An 18,974-nucleotide genomic window follows, 5' to 3' on the forward strand; every position below is an offset into this window, starting at 1 on the left:
TTTAAACATTTACACACTTAATAACAAAGCTTCAAAATATGTGAAGCAAAAACTTATGGAACTACGAGAAATAAATATTTTACAACTTTAATCAGAAATTTTAAGAACCTTCTTTTAATAACAGAAGACGGATAATCAGTAAGAATATAGAAGATGTGAATAACATTATCAACCAACTTATCCTAATTGATATTTATAGAACACTCCATCCAGCAACAAATATACATTATTTTTACATTCACATGAAAAATTTACCTAGGTAGCATATTAGGGGCAATGAAAGTGAAAGTGTTAATCACTCAGTCATGTTCCACTCTGTGATCCCATGGACTGTGTCTCACCAGCCTCTTCTGTCTGTGTAATTCTCCAGGTAAGAATACTGGAGTGGGTAGCCATTCCTTTCTCAGGCAATCTTCCCAACCCAGAGATCAAACTTAGGTCTCTTGCATTGTAGGCAGATTCTTTACCATCTGAGCCACTAGGAAAGCCCTAGGGGCAATAAACAAATATTAATAAATATAACAGAAATCATGTCATACAAAGTATGGTTCTCCACATAGTATTGTTAAATTGGAAATCAAAACAGAAAGATTTCTGGAAAATCACCAAATATTTGGAACAAAATAATATGCTTCTAACTAACTAATGATCAAAAAGAAATCACAAGGGAAATTAGTATTTTGAACTGAATCAAAATAAAAACACAAATATGTAAGCTAACTAAATGGGATACGGGTGGTAGTGCTTAAGGATGCATTTTCAGCACCAAATCACTATATTTAAAGAAGAAAGTTCTCATATCCAAACCTCAGCTTCTACCCCAAAAAACCAGATAAAGGAAACAAGTTACAAATTCCTTTTTAAAAAGGAAATTATAAAGATCAGGATGAAAATTAATAAAATAAAAATTAAGAAATCAATGAAACCAAAAGCTATTCTTTGAGAAACTCAATAAAATTGATAAAACTCCAGCCATATTGATGAAAAAAGAGAATAAAAGAGAACATGAATCACTCAATAAGGAATGAAAGAGATAATATCACTACAGATACTAAAGCTATTAGAAAAGAAGATCAATGTATATTGCAAATAACTCTATGCCAAAGAACCCTCACAACTTTTAAAAAATTAAAAGGATAATTTTCTTAAAAAGCACAAACAAGGTTTCAAGAAGAAATTATGTCTATTCAAAAAAAAAATAGAATATGAAATTAACATTCAGTGCACTTACCCAACAATTAGGATGGCTAAATGTAAAAGTGGAGAAGGAAATAGCAAACCACTCCAACATTCTTGACTGGAGAATCCCAGGGACAGAGGAGCCTGGTGGGCTGCCATCTCTGGGGTCACACAGAGTCGGACATGACTGAAGCGACTTAGCAGCAGCAAAATGTAAAAGACTGGCCATATTGAGTGCAGGTTGTGTCGGAATGGGAACTCTTTGCTGGTATGGATGTAAAAAAGTATAAACCGTAGAGAAAGTTTGCCTTCCTCATAAGAAAGACAAACAGTCACTTACTCTGTGACCTAGCTACTCCACTCTTGAGTATTTATTCAAGAGATATGAAAGCATATGTCCATGCAAAGACCTGTACAAAAATATTCATCATGGCTTTATTCATAAAATCAAAAAACTAAGAGCATGCAAATATCCATTGAGATGTATCTGTGCAAAAAGGCACTACTCAGCAGTAAAACAGGAATCTACTACAACATGCATGGATCTCAAAATTACTATACTGAGTGAAAGAAGCCAGAAAAAATGATAGTACATACTGTTTGATTCCATTTATATAGTATACTAGAAAATACAAACTAATGCATAGTAAGAGAAGGCAGATAGGAGGTTGCCTATAAATGGCAGTGGGAGAAAGCAGCTCACTGAGATAATTCATGAAAATATACCCACCCCAACTAAGAATAGAGGGCCAAAAAAGAACTTACAAGCTTCCAGGGAGAAGGAGCAGAAAGAACACATACAAAAGATTAAGTATCAGATTAAGTATTCTGCTCAGTAAACCATCACTGAGAATTTGTTCATAAAAATTCTGAAGAAAATTATTTCCAAGCAAAAGATATTTGTAGCATACAAAAATTGATATGCTGGTTTATATACATGAGAAAAGATCAACCCTACAAGGAAGTCATGGGGTAGGACAGAGTAGATCCAACATGGTGAAAAAGATGGACAAACATAGGGCTGGGAGAAATATCAATAACCTCAGATATGCAGATGACACCACCCTTATGGCAGAAAGTGAAGAAAAACTAAAGAGCCTCTTGATGAAAGTGAAAGAGGAGAGTGAAAAAGTTTGCTTAAAGCTCAACATTCATAAAACAGATCGTGACATCTGGTCCCATCACTTCACAGCAAAACAATGGAAACAGTGACAGACTTTATTTTCTTGGGCTCCAAAGTCACTGAAGATGGTGACTGCAGCCATGAAATTAAAAGACATTTGCTCCTTGGAAGAAAAGCTATGACCAACCTAGACAGCATATTTACAAGCAGAAACGTTACTTTGCCAACAAAGGTCTGCCTAGTCAAAGCTATGGTTTTTCCAGTAACCATGTATGGATGTGAGAGTTGGACTATAAAGAAAGCTCAGCGGCAAACAATTGATGCTTTTGAACTGTGGTGTTGGAGAAGATTCTTGAGAGTCCCTTGGACTGCAAGGAGATCCAACCAGTCCATCCTAAGGGAGATCAGCCCTAGGTGTTCATTGGAAGGACAGATGTTGAAGCTGAAACTCCAATACTTTGGCCATTTGATGCAAAAAAACTGACTCATTTGAAAAGACCCTGATGCTGGGAAAGACTGAAGGTGGGAGGAGAAGGGGACGATAGAGGATGAGATGATTGGATGGCATCACTGACTTGATGGACATGAGTTTGACTAAACTCCGGGAGTTGGTGATGGACAGGGAGGCCTGGCATGCTGCAGTCCATGGGGTCACAAAGAGTCAGACACGACTGAGCGACTGAACTGAACTGAACTGAACACAAGGCAATGGTGAAGGAGATTCCACATGATTGTTATATATCAGGTATAAAATACTACTAGACTGTACCAGAGAATATCAGGCTTCTCCAAAAAAAGATGAAATTGATAGTATGCTATGTATGTGAGCATCTTGAAGGAAGATACAACACTGGGGAGTTTTGGCACTAAATTAGTTACAAATGCATAAAATCATTTAAGGAGGAATGAAAGTGATAAGTCTAGGAAGAAGAGAACATTGACAACCAGTAAAAAAAAATTAATCATGATTTACCATACTGCTCAGTTCTGTATAGCATTTACATGGTCATAATAATGCAAACACATAATATTGATCTAACGTAAATAATAACATAATCATTAAGGGAAATGAGCGATGAGAAGCTGGGAAGATTTTGTATGTATTATCCATCACAGACTTTATTATAACACATTCACTTACTAGAGCATGAATTATAAAATGATTCTCAAACCAAAGGATATTTCACCATTTGAAATCGCCACAGTCTTCTTTACCTACTGTATAATAGTGGCTAAAAAGCTTCTATACATATATGCACACTTAGACATGGTTTTGATGTGGCTGATGTTCCACTAGGAACATAAGATTATCATCTGTAGAACTGAGACATAACAGACCACACCAAGTTATAGCATCATCTTAAAGAGAGAAAATGTCTTCCCAGCTAGCTAAAAAAAATTAAATGCGACCTTATTGAGGTTATTATCTTACCTAAAGAAAGCTTACATTTCAAACTGAAGGAGCCCTGCTCAGCAAAGGGAGCCAAGAAAAATTAGAATCTTCCTGGTGAATGCTGGCAATATCTATTCAAGGACTATCCAAGGAAGATGTCCCATTTACACAACACAGCCTGAGGGCCCTGCTGGCTCTTCTGCCCCTATTGAAGAAATTAATTTACCCATCTTTCATTACCTGCTGCCATTAGACATTTGAATCACTTAACCAATCCCCCTTTATTCTGATAGGCCTATCACAAAAGCTATAAAAATCATAGGCAACTCATCAGAGGACACAAATGTATTTTATATCCTTAGTGGTCGCATTTCTTATTGAAAATTACTACAATTTACAGCGCTTCTTTAGATCTAGGTTAAAGTAGATTCCTCCCTAAGGGATTAGTCAATATTTAATATGCTAGAAAATAAGACTTTTTTGTTAGTTTGTAATTCTGGTTTAGAGGAAATGAAATAGATCATGTTTTTATAACTGTCAGGGAGTATGCATATGAGATAAATCTGGAAAGCTACACATATTCTACTTTTAAAATATTGAATTACATTTGAGAATTTTTTTTCTCTGAATTGTAATGATTCTGGGAAAGTTTAAAATGCTTGAAAACTTTGAACTTAGCTGAGGACGTGTTAACTAGTTCAGACAAAGCAATTTAATCAAGTTGTAATTATTTTGTGTGATGTTTAAAAAAGGCATTTAATTTTTTTTTAAATATAAGAAACTGAATTTATAACATTGGTTATGTCTACTGTATAAGCCTCTTCAGGACGCTGAGTGGTAGCCTAGCAGTAATGAGACAATAATGCAATTTACAATTTACTAAATTGTTCCCTAGGCATAGTTTAAACAGTGGGTATATATGATCCATTAAAGTCAATGTACAATTTATGTAAAGACCACAATTTATCTTCACTAAGAGGAGATTTCAAGTGAAATATTGAGAGTTTACCATGCCATCATCTAAGAATCATTTGTACTTATGAGGAAAAAATTAACTGATATAATGAACTTTGTGATCAGTTTATGTAAATAAAATGTAAAATGTTGATTTCTCTATAAATATTTCTTAGATTCTAATTATTATTCTAATACAGAGTTTCATAAAGGGGAGAGTTAGAAGGATCTTTGGTACAGTCCCTCTAGTACAGAAAGATAAAGTTTTAAAACAAGAGGTAGGACCTGGGAAAGCTCTTTATCTTTTATCGCTTTTACTACTCAGGATTCCCTGATTTTCTACAAACTTTGATTTACTTGTTTTAGATGATTAGGCAAGACCTATTTTTCATGGATGTTTCTACATATAATGAAGAGATGGGCCAATGATTTTCAAGTACTAATTGGAGAATGTCCATAATGTCTCTGATTTCTGCAAAAACACAATGGCACATTGAGTGAGATGAACATTCTTAGCTCTAGATTATGGAAGAGAAGGTGAAACAAGAAATGAGGGCAAGAGAAATATGTAGAAACCTGCAGTCAGTTCACCAAGAACTTCAGATACCCGTGACTACAAGCATTCTCCTTGACTGATTTTCACATTGTATTGCTTAAAATGGGTGCACAGGGCAATTAATGACACATTGTTCTATCTCAACTGCTTTGAATGTTGCTACTTGCTTCTACTGTTTTGATCATATATTTGTTAACTAAGCAAATATTTATTAAGAGTAACTATGTACTAAGTGTAGCTATTATTCCAAAACTCACTCTTAAATAATCTATCTTTAGTGAAAATGGACAGTGTCCTTGACTAAAATCATTCTTCCACTAATATCACTTTCCTCCTGCACCTAATAATGTGTTTGGTCATTAACCTGCAACATTCAGTGCTGTCAAGCGGCTCTTTGGTAAATTAAACTCCCTGAGGAGGGAGGAAAGGGAGGAGCTCGCCTCTCATTTATAAACTAGAATGCATTACTAACATCACCTAACCCTCTCCTTCACTGAAAATCTTGACCTAGGATTTTCTCCTCTCAAAAATTCTATCTTTCCAATTTATCTAAGATTCTTAAAAAAAGAATCAATCCATATAAATGTCCACTATTTGAGAATTTTTTTTCCTCTTTGTTTTGAAAGGAAGTCCTTAGTATCTCAGATGAATGTTTAATTGGCAGAATTGCAAGTAGTGTTGCCAAATGAAATTAAGATATCAAGCAAGACAGAAGCAATTACTTTTTTGTATTTTTGAAGGAGTTGGGTTCCCTTACATTGCATACCAAGATGATTAACTCTTTTCCCTATAAACTCAGCCCTGACCTCCCTAAACCAACGTAAATAACTATTTCAATGTTGCTAAGCCTGGAAATACTTTGATTATTACCTTAAGAGCAACCTAAAAACTAGGATTCAGACAATCTGACTCTAACAACATAAAAGGGTGGGAAAGTAATTTATGGGTGTATAATGTGGATGTATAAATAAACGGGAAGACAAAAAGCTGGAAAACATACCATTTATGTCAAAGAAATAATTAAACCAAGTCTCCACTGGGCTTCCTTAGTGGCTCAGCAGTAAAGAATCTATCTGCCAATGCAAGAGATGTGGGTTCAATTCCTGGGTCAGGAAGAGCCGCTAGAAAACGAAATGGCAACCCATTCCAGTATTCTTTCCTGGGAAGTCCCAAGGACAGAGGTGGCTGATGGGTTATAGTCCATGGGGTCGCAAAGAACTGGACAGCACTTACTATTAAAAAAACCACCAACAAAATAACACAGAAAAGTCCTAATATTCCAAGTATTATGTACAATATATAGTTACAGTTTTTTGAATAATTTTACTGGAAATTTTTGGAATAATTAACAGTGGGAGGAAAGTTGACTTATATATGAACAGATCACCTGAAATGAAATTTTAATGATTATTTTAACACTACCAGAAAAGAATGCTTTACTTTCACAAGGCTTAAATAATAAATCTAAAAGGCAAAGGAAAAAATACATCCTAAAGTCATAAAACAACTGCAGAAAATCTATTAGATATATCTTGTTCTTTAATTTATATTCAGGCTATTTAACAAGACTCCACTTTCTCATTTTTAAAAACATTTATATTTTCTAAGGATGTTTCTAAGAATATGATATACTACACTTGAACATAGTAAAATAATATATGATTACAAACACAACAGGAAGATATAACAGAAATAAGAGCTCAGATTTTAGACAATAGGAAAAATAGATACACATAATTCATTAATATTTGTTAAATTGGGGACTTGCAAATATTATATTTTTTTATACTTGATTCTTGGCTACCAAGTTGAGCTCTCAGAAAGAGAGGTCATTTTTAAAATTCAATGAAATAGTACTTTGGTGTACTCTAGAGAAGATCAATAAAGCTGAAGTTGGTTATTTCAATAAATTGAAAGCCTAAACGTACAGATAAATCTCTGGCAAAACTGATCAAAAGAATAGAGTAAAAGTAAACTGTATAATACATTGAAAGGGTGACATAATGACAGATAAAGAGACTAGAAAAGTAATGAGAGAAAGTTATAGAATATTATATAACTCTAATTTTGAAAACAAAATTTATAAATTCCTAAAAATATATCTCATCAGAATTGACTCAATAAGAAATGAAGAGGTCGAGTAATCCTATGCACATATTTGATGCACATTTCCTCCTTATGTTGATGATAAAAAATGTTGAAGAGGAAAAGTTCAAAGACTATATTCTCTAAGATGCTGCCAGAGCCTTACTGCCAGGTTGATAAAACACTATTAATCAACAATGTAATAGCCTGCTGTCATGATTCTTAAGTATAATTTTAGATTGGTATGATTTATTAATGTAGGTTTTTAGTGAGCACTGCTTCTTTTTTCAGGGACATCATAATTAATGTTTAATCCTATACCATTATGTGTTCATCAGTAGTTTAAAAATCTTCCCACTTTTCTCCTCTCACAGTTCCTGCTTGAGATGATGGATTCATGGTATTTTGTCTGAAAAATTATAAAAGCTTGCTAAATGGTCTTTTTCTACTAAACAAATTTAATTTTTAGAAATTTACCTCAAATTACCAATCTAGGGCAATTTTAATCTATCAAGATATTTAACCATTTTTAGCTCTCATTCGTTCAGATATACTTCAACAATATAAATATATGTAAACATATATATGATAAATATACATATGTAGTTTTCTTATATATACATTAGTATATGCACGTACAAAGTAATATAAATGTTTGCATGTAGGTACACAGCCATTTTCCAAATTTCCAAAGAAATTCAACTTTGTTAATTCTTAGTAAAATGTATAACATTCAATATGCTTTCTTGTATTAAAATGTCAAGTATATTCATTTATTAATTCTTTGTCACCAGACAAAACAAGAAAAAAAATTAACCCATAAAGTAAACAAATGGATAATTTTTGTTGAGTTATACAAAAATCTCCTAAGATGTATTTATTTGAAAAATTATTATTTATGAGTGAAATATTTATGAATAAATATTAAACAAATAAATTCTCTCAATTACCTATAACAAAGTAGTAGTGATAGGTGTTTTAGTGTTTTGATACTTAAGAATCTAGTATTATACTCTAAGAAATGCATATCATTAGGTTATGAGACAAATCTGAAGAAAACATAAATATGAACACATTGGAAATAAAAAGAAACACATTCAACATATATGTCCTATTTGGCAGTTGGTTTGAAACATCATCTTTTAATATAAACATGAGTGTCTATTAGATCTAAATTGAAGTTCAATGACAAAATTTTGTTTTAAAGTAATACTGTTCTTTTATGATAAAATTATGGTACACTTGTTAGATATTTCTATCATGTGGTTAAAATCAAACCTGACAATGTGACTATCCATGTTACTCTTATCAGAGAAGCATGAAAAAAATACTTTTTCAACAATATATTTGAAGAAATAATCCCCTAAGAAGAGCAAGACAGAACAAAATGTAAGGGCATAAACCCAAAAGTAACACAGACACACACACACACTCAAGTAATGCACAATGAAATCAACTTAAAATATTCCTCTAAATTATAAATCTGAACATGATCTGTACTCTCCAAACATAATGATTAAGGGGAAAAGGGCAAAGATTCAAATGATAAAGTATATGTACATATAAATTTTAAGCTAGTTTATTTGGTTATTTCGTAAGAAGGGGAATTCCTAAAATATTCTGATGCTCCAACAAGTCAATATTTTTACTATATTAGGTGATGCTAAAATAGACACTTTAATGAAAAGGGAAAGTATGCTAAACACAAACAAGATTAAAATATTACTTTCAAAGTTTAGAGAGTCTCTGGAATTTAAGCTTACCCCAAGAGCTATGACATAATGATATTCTATATATCAAATGAAATTAATACAAGATGAGATGACTCTTTCATCCCAGCAGGCAGACTAAAGTTAAAAAAAAAAATCCTGAATATGAATCAAAGTATTAGGCATTTAAAGGGAAACTCAGGTATGTAGCAATACAGAAATATTTATCTTGAACTGAGATTTTAATAGACTATATAATCAAAGGTACTTTTAAGAAATGACCTAGTATTTTAAGAATAACTACTAAATTTCAAAAATATTCCTTTTTCCTTTTCTTAAAAAAAATGTACTTTAAAAATACAAAGTGATTTCTTTAGTCTATTTATGATTGCTATAATTATGTAAAGGATACGGTGAAATTCTGCAGATGCCACATAATACAGAAATCTCATTTTAAATAATTCTCCTATAAATGCTAATAACTTCATATTCTGACCTAAACATCTGTTTATAATGTCTCACTGTCTATGATAATGTGCTTGATTTTCTCAAGTTTAAATACCATGTATCAAAGCAGAAACTCATTTTTAGTAACATATGCCACCAATTTTAGCAAAATGCATAGTATTACCTAAACAAGAAAATGCCTATTTGTCATAATTGAAATACAAATAAGATTCTATGAAGTAAATTTATTCCTTGTTCATTAATTTCCCAAATATTAGCCATTACTTTGTTTCTATTAAAAATGCATAAATGCAAGAAATATAGCTTCAGCTTCACACTTGTATCTGTAAAATTGGTTAATTTTTACTTTATATACAAAAAGAATGTATTTTAAATTTTATACAAAGATATGTTCAATATGAGATACTGAACTATGGAATACACAGATTATGCTTTTGTAGTTGGGCCCAAATATTTTAAAAAATACATTTTATTAAAAATAAAAGTTTGTTATAAAAATGTTTAAGTAACTTTATAATGTGTTTATGCATCTCCATGAACTGCTGATTTTTTAAAAAATTTTATTCCATCCCATCAAAACATCTCAATATACGCAGAGAAAGAATCTGAAAAAATTCAACATATTTTCATGACAACAACAACAAAACCCCAACAAATTAGGAATAGAGGGGCACTTCCTCAACTTGATAAATGGTATCTTTGAAAAAGAAAGTGCAGGCTTCCCTGGTAACTCCGCTGGCAAAGAATCTTCTTGCAATTCAGGAGATCCTGGTTTGATTCCTGGGTTGAGAAGATCCCCCGGAAAGGGATATGCTACCCACCCCGGTATTCTTGTGCTTCCTGGTGGCTCAACTGGTAAAGAATCTGCCCGCAATGTGGGAGACCTGGGTTCGATCCCTGGGTTGGGAAGAGATCGTGGAGGAGGGCATGGCGATCCACTCCAGTATTCTTGCCTGGAGAATCCCCATGGACAGAGGAGCCTGGAGGGCTACAATCCATGGGGTCACAAAGAGTTGGATATGACTGAGCGATTTTTCAGTTTCATTTTCAAGTTCTTAATGGTGAAAGACTAAATGCTTAATGGTGAAAGACTAAAAGCTATCCCTTCAAGACCAAGAACAACACAAGAATGTTGTACCACTTCTATTCAACACTGTACTAGAGAGTCTAATCAGAGCAATTAGGTTAAAAATAAAAGTGAAAGGCATCCAGATTGGAAAGGAAAAAAAGTTATCTCCATTTGCAAATGACATGACCTTGTACATGCATGTATGCTAGGTTGCTTCAGTCATGATCTTGTACATAGATAATCCTAAAGGATCCACTGAAAAACTATTAAAACAGATTCAGCAAGGTTGAAGGATATAAGATTAATAACCAACAATTATATATCCATAAACCAAAATGAGCAATACGAACAATTAAACTAAGAAAACAATATAATTTACAACAGCATCAAGAAGAATACAATACTTAGGAATAAATTTAATGAATGTATAAGACTTATATCCTAAAATGATAAAACTTTGTTGAAAAAAAAAGAGACCTAAATATTTGAAGAGCTATCCCATGGTTATGGATAGGAATATTTAACTCTGTTAAAACTATGTACCAAATAGATCTAAGATTCAAAGAAATCCCTATTAAAATCCCAGTAGGCTGCTTTGCAGAAACTGACAAGCTGATCCCAAAATTCATGTTGAAATTTAATGGACTCAGAATAGTCGAAACAAGTATTAAAAAAGAACAACAAAGAATTAAGTTGGAAGAATTATTATCCCCAATTGCAAAGTTACAACAAGGCTACAGTAATCAATACAATGTGGTACTAGTCAGGGATAGACATAAATTAAGGGACTAGAATTGAAAGTCCAGAAATAAACTCTTACCTTTATAGTCAACTGATTTTCAAACAGGTGCTCAGGCAATAAAATGGGAAAGAATAATCTTTTCAACACATGGTACTGAGACACCAGGCTATCCACACACTAAAGAATAACGCTGGACACCGCACTCACACTAAAACAAAAATTGACTTGAAAGAGATCTTAGACTTTCTAAAAGCTAAAACTATAATATTCTTAGGAAAATTATAGAAATCTTTGGGTGGGCTTCCCTGGTAGTTCAGTCAGTAAAGAATCTGACTGCAATACAGGAAACCCCGGTTCAATTCCTGAGTCGAGAAGATTCACTGGAGAAGGGATAGGCTACCCACTCCAGTATTTTTGGGGTTCCCTGGTGGCTCAGCTGGTAAAGAATCCACCTGCAATGCAAGAGACCTGGGTTTGATCCCTGGGTTGGGAAGATCCCCTGGAGGAGAGAAGGGAATGGCTACCCACCCTTCTGGCCTGGAGAATTCCATGGACTGTATAGGCCATGGGGTCAAAAAGAGCTGGACACAACTGCTCAATTTTCACTTTCACTTGTGCCCTTGGGTTGGGTAATGCTTCCTTAGAAGTGACATTCAAAGCACAAGTGATGAAAGGAAAAATATATAAACTGGACTTCCAAAATTAAAAATATTTGTTCTTCAAAAGATGCCATCAAAAAAATGAAAAATCCACCTACATAATATGAGAAACTATTTGCAAATCATACACCTCACAAGGGGCTTTTATCTAAAATCTGCAAAGAATTCTTACAACTCAAAAAATTAAAAATAAAAGAACCCAATTTAAAAATGGGCATAGAATCTGAATAGGCATTTCTCCAAAAAATAACCAATTAGCACAAGGAAAGATGATAAATATTATTCATTCAGTTCAGTTCAGTTCAGCCGCTCTGTTGTGTCCGAATCTTTGCAACTCCATGAATCATTAGGGAAGTGTAAAATCAAATCATGATATCACATACACTAGGATGATTACAACAAAATGATAATAACAAGTGTTGATAAGGATGTGGAGAAATTGGAACCTTCATGCATTTCTAGTAGGAATGCAAAATTGTGCAGTCACTTTGGAAAACATTTTGGCAGTTCTTTAAATGTTAAACATAGAGTTACTATAAGACCTAGCAACAACATGGTGAATTGAAAATGAAAGAATACCACCACATAAAAACTTATACCTATATGTTATAGCAGCATTATTCAAAATAGCCAAAAAGTAGAAGCAACCCAAATGTTCATAAACCAATTAAGGGATGAATAAAGTGAAACATATTCATACAATAAAATATTATTTTCCAATAAAAGAGAATGAAGAACAAAGTTCTGATGCATGCTACAATATGGATAAACCCTGAAAACATTATGTTAAGTCAAAGAAGCTAGTGGCAAGAGACTACATACTGTGTGTTTAAGTATATGAAATGATGAGAATGGATCAAAAACAGAAAGCATAGTAGTAGTTTCCCAGAGTTGGGAAAATGGGGATAATGAGTGACTGTTAATGGTTATGGTGTTTTGTGGGGAAGATGATGAAAATATTCTAAAATTAGATTGTGGTGATGTTTGTACAACTCTGTGAATATGCTTTAGAAAAATCATTAAATGGCACATTTTAAGTGGGTGAACTGGTGTATGAATTATATCTCATAGATGCTTTTTATTAAAACATAATGTCCATCTCATTTTTTTCCCACAAGAAGTACTACACCTACAATGTCTCAAACACACACACACACAAACACACACACAAAATCTTGGAGTTTTCTCTCAGCTATACAACTTCTTTACATAGCAGAATATGTGGAATACTGTGGAATACTGTGGAACTCATTCAGTAATCTTTAAATCTTCCCTCCTCTTCTCCAGACTCATTTCTCTTGCCTCAGTTAAGTAGGTCATAGTTTATTATCTAAATAATCACAGTAGACTCCCAGAAGTCCTTGCTGTCAGTCACCAGTCTCTGCTCTCTCCAGACCAGCTATTCACTGCCTATACACTTGCCTTTCTAAACGTGTTCTTAGAAATATTCCAGGGTTACCCTATAGCTCCCAGAATTAAGTCCAAAATTTTTAGCATAGATTCAAGGTAATTTTCCACCTGACCGCATACAACAAACTGGCCTAATGTCCCTACAAGTTTCCAACCAGTACTCAGTACTCAAAGCTATCTTTCGAACAACTTGCAACTATTTGAATTTGTGCTGTGCTAAGTCACTTCAGCTGCGTCCAACTCTTTGAAATCCTATGGACTGTAGCCTGCCAGGCTCCTCTGTCCTGGAATTCTCCAGGCAAGAATAGTGGAGTGGGTAGCCATTCCCTTCTCCAGGGGATATTCTCAACCCAGGGATCGAACACAGGTCTCCCACATTATGGGCAGATTCTTTACCATCGAGCCAGCAGTGCTCTTTATGACTTAGTAACTTTGTATAATACATTGTCTCCACTCTCACCTTTCCTGTCTGATTAGATTAATTTATCTGTCTGATTAGTTATCTATCAATCAGGATGCAAGTTTAAAGGCTACCTTCTCAATGAAGTCTTATAGGAGACTCCTCAGTCATATTTAGCAGCTCCTTTCTTCGGCTTGGAAAGAATTTTTCCATATCTTCATTATAGTATTGAATACTAGGATATTGTTATTATTTGTCTATATATCTGTCTCTCCCAGTAGACTGTGAGCTTCGTGATGACACTTCTATTCATCTTTGATTTTCCAATGCATCAAATAGAATGCTTGTTATATCAGGAAATGCTTAGTTAATATTTAACTATGAAATGTATACAGAAGTAATGAATATGTATGCATACATATTTGCTTCAGGGTAAGTGGAGAATTTAACACTGGGGGATAAATCATCCAAAAAACTCAGTCCTAAATTTACGACTTCACCCAGATTTAGCATAGTACATCAGAGCTAGGAGGATCTTTTGCTAGATTAGCTTGATAACCTAAGGTCAAAAGACACTTTCTAGAATCTTTAAAACTCTTAAATTTTAAATCCAAGGAAATTTTAATTCACAACAGGAAATATTTGGCCAATATTATATATTAGTGAATATATGAAGGTAAATAAAATGAAGGTATTTTCTGTTAACTGATAAATAACTTCTGTCACATTTAGTGTACCATTATGACTGAAAACAAAAGAAAATACATTGTTAAACACTGTCCAGAAAATGTGCCAGCTAAATTTGTAAACTCATGGATTTATTAGAGTGAATCATAATGATCATAAGAATTATGATTTCCAACAGTATGTTCATATGAATTAGTGATAATGTCATACAGTTTTGTTGGCACAAATTACATTCTCAGTAGATATATGCTAGGTAATTAGTACTGATTTCATTACTATGAGATAATGAAATACATATATATATAAAGTGATTGATAGAGATAAAACTGACCAGAACAAACAAATATATATGAAATACATATAATACATATATATAATATATAATGCATACAATAATGAAGTGCATATATATAATATATATCATGAATACAATAATGAAATACATATATTTAATATATAATGCATACAATAATGAAATATATAAATGTGTGTATATATATATATATATACACACACACACACACACACACACATGTATATATATGTTCCTGGTCATTTTATCTCCATCAAGCATTTTCAATACATTTCAATAGATTTTAATAGATGTTTAATTAATGGGAATCCCAGAGCTAAATGTCTAACTCAATCAATCTTGTATTCAGTATTTGGCTCCAGTTTGTATTTCAAGTTTGAGAGAAATTTGATTGAAACATTAATGGTAAATAAATGTCTTATTTACAAGTAAATGGTACCATTTGAGAAAGACAATATAAGAATTAACTGAAAATATAGAAGCTTTTAATAAAATTCTAGTTCAAAAGACATAGCTAAGCTTTCAGTTGGATAAAATGTTAATAATAAGTACTATGAAAATATTTGAAATTTTAAGTGATAAACATTAGATGCATTAATCAGCTTTAGGCTCTGATATTTGCAATTACATAATAATAATATTTCTAAAATTGAAATTAGCTGTACTAATATGATAATATAAATTAATAGCTGCAATGATAACTTCCAAAAGCTCTGGTGTTATTAATAAAGAAAGATATTTTTTAATATTCAAGTGCAAAAATAAAATTTACTGTCTTACATAATGACCGCACAAAATTAAATAAAGCATAAATCTTGAATAAATAAAGCAAAAAAGCATAAACCTTGAAAATGTATATATATCTGTACATAACAATATAAGTTCAATTAAATTGAGCTTACTAAATTAAAAGAATTCAGAACACTTAGCAATTTCTCAGAAAACTTTCTACTTTTTCTCCCATAATGATCTAAAGTAAATAATCAAAGGATATCAAAACTTCTACAAACTTATAATCCAAAAATATAAGAAATAATCTACAGTTACATGCATAGATTGACAAAACACTTGGTATCTTTGTGCATCATATGTCAGTAATTCCATTTCATTTAAAATAATATAGGGAGGATAAACCTTTCCCCACAGCCTCAAGCATCAATCATTCAAACAGAAATACACATACCTGCCCACACCAATCAAATTCCAGCATTGTAGAGTTGGAGAATATAAGGTTCTCAAGATCCTGAATATGTCTGTAAAAGCTGTTGATTCATTTAGAAGGAATCTGTTATTTTCCCTCCTCAAAGTGTGGTTACCAACTACAACTTCTTAGACATCCACACTGCCACAACCCAAGCTTTGTTGTAACATTGTACTCTTACAGCTGAAAACCTGTTGATAATGAACCTGAACCCATTATTTTGAGTCAATGAATTGAAAGAAATAGGGCAAAGAATGAAAGCCACAGGGCCAATTATGAGCATTCTTTGATGTATTACTTGCTAGCACCCACCATATCACTTTGTGTCTTTGTCTTGATCCCCTCTGTTACTCATTAATTATTCTGGAAGGGTTAAAGTTCAGAGAGCTAATTGCACAAACCGTCTTTCTTGGTAGGGATTCTCCCTACTCTGACACTTTCCCCAACTGTGCCCAGCCAGCTTGTATTATGCCAATTAACCCAATTCTTGGCATTTTTGCTTGGACTTCCAGCACCTTTTCGAGCTTTGCCTAAAATATTTTCGTTGGGTTACCTACAAAATAAATCAAGCAACTTTAAAATTTGATTAAAACTTACTTCTTGATGTCATCTTTCATAAACTTCCAATGATACAATTACATTTTCTTCTGTGCTAATTGTCATAAACACACTATTTGTAACAAAAATACTTTCACAAATTGCTGAACATTTAGCAATTTTAAATTATTCATTCTGCCTTCTTACACTGAGTCATAGCCCATTCTAATAAAAAATGACTTTTTGCACATTTGTCAAAAATGAGATTTAGTTTTTATACATCATATTGAGGTTTCTATATAGCTCAGCAGGTAAAAAAAAAAAATTGCCTGCAATGCAGGAGACACAGGAGATATGCATTCAACCCTGGATCAGGAATTCCCCTGGAGAAGGAAATGGCAACTCATTCCAGTATTCTTGCCTGGAAAGTCACACGGACAGAGGAGTCTGGCAGGCTACAGTCCATAGGATTGCAAAGGTCAGACATGACTTAGCAACTAAACAACAGCAACGTAATATATGAACTAATCCCAATATTATCAGGATATTTAAAGAAATCACCTGTGGTAAGTTACATAGTCTCTATAAATTTTTAATATTTGCCTATTATCATAATTCTGAAATATAATTCCAAAAGTAAATAATCCTGTCTTGTAACACTTCCTGAGTTTGCCTTATATGTCTTTATATTTTTTCAAAATCTTCAAGAATTCATTGCATTTCATGTTATCAATTTCAGTAAGTATCTGGCAACTGTTTGAAGGCATCTGTTTCAGAGTTATGCATTAATTGAAAGAAAGAAAGTAAAGAAAGTGTTAGTTGCTCAGCCGCATCTGACTCTTTGCAACCCCATGAACTGTAGCCTGCCAGACTCCTCTGTCCATGTAATTCTCCAGGCAAGAATACTGGAGTGGGTTGCCATTCCATTCTCCAGGGCATCTTCCTGATCCAGGGATCGAACCCATGTCTCTTGTATTGCAAGTGAATTATTTACCATCTGAGACATCAGGGAAGCTCATTAATTAAGTACTCTATTTTCAGTTATTGAAGTTGTTTTCATTGAATAGGAGCTACTACATATCCAGCATTTGTTGGCTTCTATGGACAAAGGGTGAAAGAGTTTAAAAGAGTCTTTACTCTCACAGAACTTTAGGTTAATGGAGCTGTCAAAATTTCAACAGATAAACAAATGTTAACATATATACTAACAAACAAGCTCCCTTGAAGAAGGAGGCCCATTAGGAAACAGAACCACTAACCTGGGGAATGAAAAGGAGCCAGGCATGCAAGAGCAGGACAGATGGAACAGCATATGAAAAGATAAGGGTGAGAAACTGAAATACCCCCCAAAAAAGAAAAAGCTCCCCATTAGAGGCAAACAAGCTGACTTTCAAAAACTGTTAAGCCAGTTTGCAGTATAGTAAGAGAAAGAAGAATGACTGGAGACTAGATGAGGAAAATAGGAACCAGATCATGCAGGGTGTTTTAGACTATGATACAAATTTATTTTACTTAAGGAACATGCTTATGATGCGATTATTTTTCCATTGTTGAGAAGAATACATCAAAGCATTTTTTAAACTAAAAGAGAAGTGAAGCCAGAGATCAGTTTTTAAATACAAGTTTGTTTCATAAATCTTCTAATTACTGTTGTGGTAGAGAGAATTCTTTGCACATACACATAAAACTTACTTGAGTCTACTTACAGAACCAATTTAACCGCATAGATTCTATTTGTAATCTCCATTAAACAGATGATAGATAGAATCCTACAGTCCACAAAGCAACTGTGTCAAAAGAACAGGCCAATAACTTCTTGGCTTAAATAAAATATGTTTAAAAGCCCAAAGTACATAATTGTTGAATACATTTTTTAAGTTGGTTTATAGATTTTATTAAATGTCAGAAGAATAAAATAAGCCCAAGATGAAGCCAAAATGAAATGATTAGTGCCTGTAAAGTTATACCAATCATTCATTCAAAGTTACATAGATGTCACCTTTAACTGCAACCCTGTATTAAATGTGTTTGGTTAGTTCATTCACAGTGCTATCAACGATAGAACTTTTCAGATTGACCTTTTGATAAAGCTAACACAAAAATAACCAACCATGATTCCAAAGTTATTAAATGTATCCTTTTAACCTCTCTTTCATAAGATGCTCTAACATTAACACTAGGATGGCAAAAATAGTTCCATGAATTAATTGACTCTTACATAACATCTGTAAAAATACATTTTTCAGAACTTGTGGCTTGCCTATTTCTCGTTTTTAGAATGCCAAGTATTCTCTTTTAAATTTAACTTCTTTCACTCATGATTAATTAAGATATTAAGCCATTCTTAATATTAGTGAAAGGTAAATGATAGTTTTAAAATGTAGTTTCATTCTAATGATTTCATCTCTTAACTCAAAGTTCCATACTTGAAGTAAAGAGATGTGCTCTAGATTGATGTTAGCACTCCCCTCCCCAACTCCCTCTCGCCC

The 18,974-nt window shown here is 33.1% G+C and overlaps 1 protein-coding gene across 10 annotated transcripts in view; it reads right to left on the bottom strand.

Moving 5' to 3' along the window:
- TFEC (transcription factor EC) overlaps positions 1-18,974 on the bottom strand; it is a 224,327-nt gene that overhangs the window by 125,922 nt on the left and 79,431 nt on the right. For 4 of the 10 annotated variants that reach the window (XM_070468637.1, XM_070468621.1, XM_070468628.1 and 1 more), the window contains one exon: positions 15,931-16,009. The exons of 3 other annotated variants lie outside the window; for them this stretch is intronic. In XM_070468637.1, coding sequence (XP_070324738.1) covers positions 15,931-15,957 — 27 coding nt within the window. In that variant the 5' untranslated portion in view covers positions 15,958-16,009. Of the gene's footprint in view, positions 1-255; positions 490-15,930; positions 16,010-18,974 lie in introns of all 10 variants that reach the window. 3 more of the 10 variants (XM_070468660.1, XM_070468668.1, XM_070468674.1) reach the window with 1 other exon arrangement.

Source organism: Odocoileus virginianus, chromosome 1 (genome assembly GCF_023699985.2).
Source record: "Odocoileus virginianus isolate 20LAN1187 ecotype Illinois chromosome 1, Ovbor_1.2, whole genome shotgun sequence".
NCBI lineage: Eukaryota > Metazoa > Chordata > Mammalia > Artiodactyla > Cervidae > Odocoileus > Odocoileus virginianus.